This window comes from Rhinopithecus bieti, unplaced genomic scaffold (genome assembly GCF_001698545.2).
Source record: "Rhinopithecus bieti isolate Rb0 unplaced genomic scaffold, ASM169854v2 scaffold_10685, whole genome shotgun sequence".
NCBI lineage: Eukaryota > Metazoa > Chordata > Mammalia > Primates > Cercopithecidae > Rhinopithecus > Rhinopithecus bieti.
This window is the reverse complement of record NW_016806950.1, coordinates 1,298,294-1,306,923: the sequence shown is the minus strand read 5'-3', so window position 1 is coordinate 1,306,923 and position 8,630 is coordinate 1,298,294. Positions and strand designations below refer to the sequence as shown.

At 51.0% G+C, this 8,630-nt stretch overlaps 1 protein-coding gene across 3 annotated transcripts in view; it reads left to right on the top strand.

The window, feature by feature from the left end:
- Positions 1-8,630, top strand: part of PLXDC1 (plexin domain containing 1) — a 92,633-nt gene that overhangs the window by 72,833 nt on the left and 11,170 nt on the right. For all 3 annotated transcript variants that reach the window (XM_017879015.1, XM_017879014.1, XM_017879016.1), the window contains exons 9-11: positions 2,714-2,795; positions 6,815-6,875; positions 7,954-8,089. In XM_017879015.1, the coding sequence (XP_017734504.1) occupies positions 2,714-2,795; positions 6,815-6,875; positions 7,954-8,089 (279 nt within the window). The remainder of the gene's footprint in view (positions 1-2,713; positions 2,796-6,814; positions 6,876-7,953; positions 8,090-8,630) is intronic.

The following is an 8,630-nucleotide window of genomic DNA, read 5'->3' as shown; positions in this document are numbered from 1 at the left end:
TTTTTTTTTTTTAAGACGGAGTCTCGCTCTGTTGCCCAGGCTGGAGCGCAGTGGCTGGATCTCACCTCACTGCAAGCTCCACCTCCCAGGGTTCACGCCATTCTCCTGCCTCAGCCTCCCGAGTAGCTGGACTACGGGCGCCCACCACCTCGCCCTGCTAGTTTTTTGTATTTTTTAGTAGAGACGGGGTTTCACCGTGTTAGCCAGGATGGTCTCAATCTCCTGACCTCGTGATCCACCCGTCTCGGCCTCCCAAAGTGCTGGGATTACAGGCTTGAGCCACTGCGCCCGGCGGCTGGAGTCTTTTTAAGGAGCCTTCAAAGTCACTGGGAGAGGCAAGGGCAGGGTTCCCTACTGGATGCAGCTGGCGAAGGAGGGGTAATGCTATCAAGGCTGTGATTTGGGTCCCTGGGAGGCCAGATAAAGAGAGAACTCTCTGCATCCCCGGCTTCTCCCTTGCCATTTGGGTGAGGGAAGGACTTGTCCACGTTACTTCAGAGGGGTGAGTGGCTTATCTCCAAGCCGTCATATTCTGTGGCTGGTCCCTCCTGGTCCCTCTTCTAGGACAGACCCATAAAAAAGTGGCCTGGGGTGGGAGTGAGAACTGAGGCAAGGGCAGGGGAAACCCACAGTGAGACCTCAAGGCTAAGAGCTCGAACTCTATGCTCAAACAGACCTTGATTCAAACCCAGACCTCTCACTCTCAGCTCCACGACTCTCTCCAAGTCTCAGTTCCCTCCTCCATAAAATGGGGATAACAAGAGCACTTATATATTGATTCAACATACCATGTGCCAGGCACTGTTCCTGGATACACAGGGAACAGAACAGCCAGAGAGTGCTCATCCTCCTGCACAGGGCAGCCCCTGCTTCTTTCCTGCCCATGGCTCTTTCCATCCACTCTCCCAGGGCCTTCAACACCATGGCACACAAAAGGACACAGTGCCACCCACTGCCAGTCCGTCCCAGAGTGACTGAAGGTGGTCACACTGTCCCCACACAGCCTCTCTCCCACTCACCAAGGGCTGGTTCCCAGCTGCCATCTTGCTGGGGCTCCACGTCACGTACATTGGCTCCTGAGTTAATGGATCACATGAGAACTCACGCAGGAAGCAATGCATGCAATGTTGATCAAATGAGTGGTCATTTTCTGTTGTTAGTTGTCACTCTTGTGGCTATCAAGGTGTTCTGTTGCTTGTAAGATAAGCCCTTCTGCACACAGTTGTTCTGGGTGAGTGCCTGTCTCTCTTTGCAGTAAAATATATGGTCTTTGTGACAGCTACTTGCCACTCAGAGGTCATCTGGTTCATTAAACTGAGTAGCACTGGATTGCAAGTGAACAGCTCTTAAATCCAGCCCCCATGCCTACTGCACCCCCTGCCCTGCTGCTCCCCTGCCTGACCTGTGCCAGAAGGGTTCATGCACCCTCCAGCAACCTGGTCCCACTAATCTCTCTGCTCTCTGGCTCTGTCGTGCCCAGGCTGGGCCCCAGATGTCGCTCCCTCTTCATTCCTACTAATTCCAGCCCCTTCGCTCTACACAGCCTGGTAGCAGTTCTGGCTGCTGCTGGGACCATGTCTGGGCCGTTCCCCTCCTGGCTCTGCACACGGGACCTTTCTGCCTTGACTTCTTCTCCCCCAGGAGAGCTGTTCTCTCCCCATGGACCGAACATCAGGAGTGGGCAGTGAGTGCCCCCAGCAAGCACTGGGGGGCAACCAGAGCATCTTTTAAAACAATAACTATTACTGTACATATTTCAGGGATACAACATAATGCTATGGGATGCATATAGACAGTGAGAAGTTTACCATGATGAAGCAATTAGCATATCCATCATCTCACAGTTACCTAGATTTTTTGTTCTTGTGGCAAGAGCATCTAAAATCTACTCATTTAGCATGAACTCCACATACAGTACAATTTTATTACTACAGTCCTCGTGTTATACAGTAGATTCTAGCCTTGTTCATCCTACATACCTGCTACTTTGTATCCTCTGACCTTTAAAAAATCCCTTTCAACCCTTTGTGGGATACACACCTGGAAGTAGCCGGGTGTGGTGGCAGGCACCTGTAATCCCAGCTACTCCGGAGGCCGAGGCAGGAGAATCGCTTACAGCACCTTGTGATTTGCCTTCATAGACCTCATGACAATTCTAATTCTGTAGTGATTTTTGATTATCTGTTTAGCGTCTGTCTCCCCATATGAGTCTAAGCCCTAAGAAGGCAGGGACTAGGTCTCACTGCTGAATCCCCAGCACCCAGTTTAGGGCCTGACCTTCTGGTGAGAAGGAAGGAAGCTAGGGAGGGAGGAAGTGAGGGAGGGAGGGAGCAAGGGAGGGAGGGACAGAAGAAGGAAAAAAGGGAGGGAGGGAAGGAGGGCGGGGAGGCTGAGGCAGAAGGATTGCTTGAGCCCAAGAGTTTGAGGCTATAGTGAGCCATGATCAGGTCATTGCACGCCAGCCTGGGCAACACAGCGAGACCTCATTCTTTAAAAAAAAAAAAAAAGAAAAAAGAAAGAAAAGAAAAGGGAAAAAAAAAAGAAGTTAGGAATTGGGGCTGGTCTGGACCAAGGGAGGTGGCATTAATGACCTCAAAGGTCCCCTTGAAGTCAGGGGCCCCACAGTTCTGTAAATACCAGGAATTCAGAGTTGTACCCTTTGGAGCCCATGGAGAGGCTCAGTGCTGAGTGGCCACTGCCTTCTCTCTTGCAGCCTGCCTGCAGCATAGGAGCTGTGACGCCTGCATGTCCTCGGACCTGTCCTTCAACTGCAGCTGGTGCCATGTCCTCCAGAGGTTTGTGCCCAGGGTTACCCACTGACTCCCACTGGCCGACCGTGGACGAGGGGAAGAGGGTGGCACAGCCCCACTCCCAGCCTCAATGCCCACAGTCGGCCAACATTAGAGTATCTCTGGCCAGTGCCACTCTGATTCTTAGGACAAGAATATGGCCTGGGGGCTTCTGGAAGACCATTTAGGGATTCCAACTGCTCTGGCTCCCTCCTCACACCCAGGAGGGGAGGGTTCATCCTGGAACAGGGCTTCTCAGAGTGGTCCACAGCTATGGGCATCAGACCTCAGGCTCTAGTTAAACACACAGATTCCTGGGACCCATCCCAGACCCTCTGTATCAGGATCTCTGGGAGAGAACCCAGGAAGCTGCATTTTAACATCATGCCTCATCTGCAAACAAGTGTCAGAACTGCCAGTTCACAGACAAAGTCTGGTCCAAAGACCCATGACCCCAAAACACCACCTCAAGATCTTTCTTGGGCTGCAAGGGATTTTTCTGAAGACCAGGGGTGTGGACTAAGGCATCCATGGAAAGTTGGGGGAGCTAAAAGGCTGTGTTTGCTTGCTTTTAGAAGCTCAGAAAGTTCTGGGTGAGATTCAATTTCAGTGATAAAGTTCTTAAATCCATCTCCTCTTCCACTCCTTGTTCTGAAATCATTTCCTCACAGATTAGACTCAGAATTCAAGCTCTATTCCCTGTCCAAGATAAATAAATGACATGAGGAGGGGAAAGGAAAAGATTTCCTTGGGGACTAGAGTTCTCATGAGAGTGGGAAGCCCTGTGAACTCCAAGAGCTTTTAAGGCAATCTCGAAAATTGCTAAATTATAGTCTCTGAGTTCCCGTGCAGCTGTCGTGCTGCTCCTTTCCAATGCTCCTTTCCAGTGCTTGCTTTCTTTCTTTCTTTTCTTTTTTTGAAACAGAGTTTTGCTTTTGTTGCCCAGGCTGGAGTGCAATGGTGCGATCTCGGCTCACTGCAACCTTCACCTCCCGAGTTCAAGCGGTTCTCCTGCCTCAGCCTCCTGAGTAGCTGGGATTACAGGCACACACCGCCACACCCAGCTAAATTTTTTGTATTTTTTTAGTAGAGACAGGGTTTCACCATGCTGGCCAGGCTTGTCTCAAACACCTGGCCTCAGGTAATCCACCTGTCTCGGCCTTCCAAAGTGTTGGGATTACAGGCGTGAACCGCTGCCCCTGGCCTCAATGATTTCCTTTGCCTCCGCACCATGGCCCACTCTGGAGTCTAAGGGTAACATTAATTCCAGGATTCCTTTGCTCCTTTCCAATATCCTGCTGCAAGTGTAGAAGTTCTCGCCTTTATAGGCAGCCTGCCTAGCACACAGGACATGGCTCTGGGCCCTGAGGGGATGGGGTGTATCCATCAGGTCTCCCAGGTGTTCTTCCCACCAGCTGTGCTTTCATTCACTCTCTTGGGAGCCTCAGATTGTTTACCCTGTAAAATGGGCTGGGGTCATGTGACTCAGGAAGCTGTGGGAACAAACACACTGTTATTTAAACTCCTCGAACAGTTTTTGTTTTGTTTTGTTTTGAGACAGGGTCTTGCTCTGTCATCCAGGCTGGGGTGCAGTGGTGCAATCACAGCTCACTGTGGCCTCAACCTCCTGGCTCAAGCAATCCTCCTGCCTCAGTCTCCCCTGTAGTTAAAACCACAGATGCACACCACCACACCCAGCCATTTTTCTAATATTTTGTAGAGATGGGGTCTCACTTTGTTAGCCAAGCTGGTCTTGAACTCTTGGGTTCATGTGATCTGTCCTCCTCAGCCTCCCAAAATGCTGGGATTACAGGTGTGAGTCACCATACCCAGGCTATCAAGAAGCATTTTGACAAAGCATTCAGCGTCCTTCGCATGATACTCACAGAGCCTCAGAAAGAATACCTAGGATAGACCCCAGGTTGGTTCTTCCTGGAGCAGAGCATTGCAGAGTAGTCTGCAGACTGTGAGGCTCTCCTTATACCTGGATGGCTTGTAAAATGCAGATTCCTGGGCCCCATCCCACTGAATATGATCCTCTGGGACCAGGATCCCAGGAATCTGATTTTTGAAGTTGTCCCTCTTGTACCTTTCAAATTTGAGAACCATGGTCTCCGCGATGGAGAGATGGCCTCAGATGAGCCCTGGGATCCTGGGGCTGCCTGCCACCACATGACTCAGCTTTCACAAGCGCTGAGCCATAAGAACTGCAAAATGGGTCAGATGACAGCCAGACCCTCCCATCAATGCAACCCCCATTTAAAGCATACGCCCAAATTCAGAGACCATGAGTTTAATGAGGGTTGGGCCCTCCTCAACACTAGGAGGTTGGTCAGGCTGGGGGAAGGGCAAGGCCTCTGATTGTGTGCCTCTGCAGGGGTTGTGTCAGCAAAGAGGAGCACAGAGAAACTCCACCCGGGGGAGCACGGCTGGTGCGAGCTGGAAATCATCTCATCCCCAGGCGCCCCATGGGCCTGGGCTCACTCCTGCATACTGTCCTTTCTTACAAGCTCTCTGAAGCCTCAGCTGCAACTGAGAGCTGAACCCATGTCCCCACAAACCCGGAGGGCAGGGCCAGCTGACATGGTCTGTCTGCCAACAGCTGCAGTCAGTCCCCGCATGGTTCTCTGCTCCCCTCCCCTCCACCCAGTCTGCCTTTCACAGCCTCCCAGAGCTTTCCTCCTTGCTCTTGGGCTGGAATGGATTTAAACAATTTCGTCTCTCATGGCAGGTGCCCCCCCGGCTCCGCCCGCCATGGCCCAGTCTGGAGTCTAAGGGTAACATTAATTCCAGGATTAGCTCCAGAAATGGGAATCATAAACCCATACCAAAGGCTCAATCTTTTAAAGAATCAGTTAGCATGGTCTAAAAGAACTTTTTTCGTTTGTTTGTTTTTGTTTTTGTTTTTAACAGACAGGGTCTTGCTCTGTCACCCAGGCTGGAGTGCAGTGGTGCCATCATAGCTCACTATAGCCTTAAATTCCTGGGCTCCAGCAATCCTCCTGCCTCAGCCTCTCAAAACGCTGGGATTACAGGCATGAGCCACCACACCCAGCCCTAAAAGAAACTTTAGTTCTCAGCCTCCAATAGCCTTCCTAATCCTCCATCCCCCAAAGTAGTGGGCATAGAGGGCCTGACAGAAGGAGAGTGTGGCTGGCTCAGTTCAGCCATCCCTGCTGCAGGAGGAGCAGCTCAGAGCCCAGAGGCATCTGTAGAAGGAAAGACTGACAGCTCTTGGCAAGCCTTGGCCCTTGGCCTCACCGAACTTCAGTGGGTGCTGGTGCAGTTAACCTGCTGAGAGTTCCTTCTCGGCACTGGTGGTTCATGATGTTATTCTTCCTATGCAGATGTCCCTGGGCTTGAGTAGGGCTTGGTGGGTTCCCCTAGCACCAAAGAGTAAAGAACGAAAAGTTGGGAATGATCCATGGAGAGCATTCTCTGGTGCATCATCATGCCCCCATCCTTTCCCTACAGGGGTGCTTGGTGTCTTCCAGCCCAGCTGAGCTGCCCAATGCCCTCTCTGGAGACCCTTGTCAGCCAGTTGTAAATCTCTCCCAGCCTCTGGCAAGATCATCATTTCTGCCCTTGAATGATCACATGGGAGGTGTTGACTAAATCTGCTGATGCCTACCTTTAGCCCCACTCTCCTTCCCAAGTTTAGGCCCCTCAACAACCAGGATGAAAACACGTATGTGAATTGCCTGGATTCTCAGCAGTGTCATGGCAGCTCACAGTCAAGACGACCTTGAGGATCACTGGAGCTCATGCAGTCCTGCTAGCCCCTACACCTACTCACGTGGGCAGATGACGCCTTGGTCCTGGGGAGCTGGGTCAGAAGGAAGGCAGGGATGCCACAAATACCTTCATCTTCCTGGGAAGTAGAGGGAACAGGAGTGCTTGACTACCTCAGCCTGGGGACCTTAGCTTCTCTTCTCACTATCAGCAGAGAGCTGTTACTGAACAGTGAAAGGGGAGGGCTTCTTTGTCGATCCCATCATACCTCTGACCTTTTGGTCCTCCTGCAGATGCTCCAGTGGCTTTGACCGCTATCGCCAGGAATGGATGGACTATGGCTGTGCACAGGAGGTGAGAAGCATAGGTATCGGCTGCAACTCCTGTGCCAGGTGGTGGGGAATAAAAGGGAAGCCGGTAGAGCCCATTCCTGCAAACTCCTCTCAAGGGGGCATTAGCTCTTGGCAATATCCTCCCCTCTCTCTGAGATTTCTTTTCCAGACTGCCCTGAGACAATCAGACCCACTTTGGAAGGTTTCAGAGGGCTCTGTGGGTCTCTGAGACGAGCATTCTGATGCCTTGGCCTTAAGTGGGCAGCTCTCAATGAATTCTTTTGGTGCATGCAGAGGGAATGTTAGACATGGCCTCAGCCACTGCTGGCTCCTCTGGGAGACTGTGCACCTGCTGATGTTAATGACGCACTTGCTGAGCCTCTGGTCCTCTGACTTTTGAGGAAAGCAGTCATTCTGGGAGTAAAGAGGGTGATTCCGGGCATCTCCTTTTTAGAATCCCATCCAGGTTCCTTCTCGCTGCAAGAATTTTCCAGTACACTCAACATTGATTCTGGATGGAAAGCATCCTATTCTCACACCATAGACTAACACAGATGAGTCTATTCATCTGTGCCCTCTTTTTTTTTCTTTTCTTTTTTTTTTTTTTTTTGCCCCTCCCTTTATCTCTTCTTGCAAAGCAAGCATACTACATGTGCCAAGCATGTGAATGTGAGTTGCCCTACCCTCGCTCTTATTTAGGCTGACCCAGAAGCTGGGGCCATTGCCCCCATTGATCAGAGGGGAAAACGGGGGCTCAGAGAAGTTTAATGAATTGGCCTGCATCTCGCAGCTAGAAGGTGATGGGCCCAGCATTTAAATATCAACTCTCCAGACCCCATGGCCATGCACTCACCACGGTCTATTTATTTGTCTGAGTCTGGGCTTAAAAAAAAAAATCCTGTCCAGCCTCCTACTTCTGAAGTTAGCTGTTGGTGACCATTCAGATTTGCTCTATTTATTTAAGATTGGCATCTCAGCTCCTTCCTTGAGGAAGGATTTGAAGCAGCTGACAGATAAATTGCCATGTAAGATAAGATGCTTTCAGGATGAAGGGAAAGGTGTAAATGCATTCAGGACACAGCACTGGCTCTCTCCTGCAGGCAGAGGGCAGGACGTGCGAGGACTTCCAGGATGAGTACCACAACTCGGCCTCCCCTGACACTTCCTTCAGCCCCTATGATGGAGACCTCACCACTACCTCCTCCTCCCTCTTCATTGACAGCCTCACCACAGAAGGTAAGTCCTGAGCCCAGGTGGGGAGCAGAGAGGAGGCCAGGAAGGAGAACTACCCCTCTGGGGCCCCCTCTCTCTCCCTGACAGCGATGATCTTATGGGATGGGAACTGCCCCATCCTTTTATAGCTAAGGGGGCCTGAAGTGCAGACAGTTTAGGTCACTTGCTGGTGAGAAGTAGAGCCAGATTCAGAACTTGAACTCTACTCTTGTGCTCTAACCACTGTGCTGGCCCACATCAGGGCTACAGACAGAATTCACTGTGAAGAGGGGAAATATTAACATCCCAGCCCAGTGCCAGGTATTTTATATAATTTATCTCAGCTAATCTTAATAGCAGTCCTCACAGAACCTGAAAAGGCTCATCCCTGTAGCAGATATGAACTCAATCCATACACTCAGGTGTGAGAGAAAGGCTGCCTTGTTTTTCTGTAAGTTCCCCTGGCTTCTCACTTTCAGGCCCTGGAGTGATGGATGGGGAATTCCACCTCAGCTGTCCATCCACCCTGACTATTCAGGTCTGGCTGTCCAGGGGCTTCCCTGCT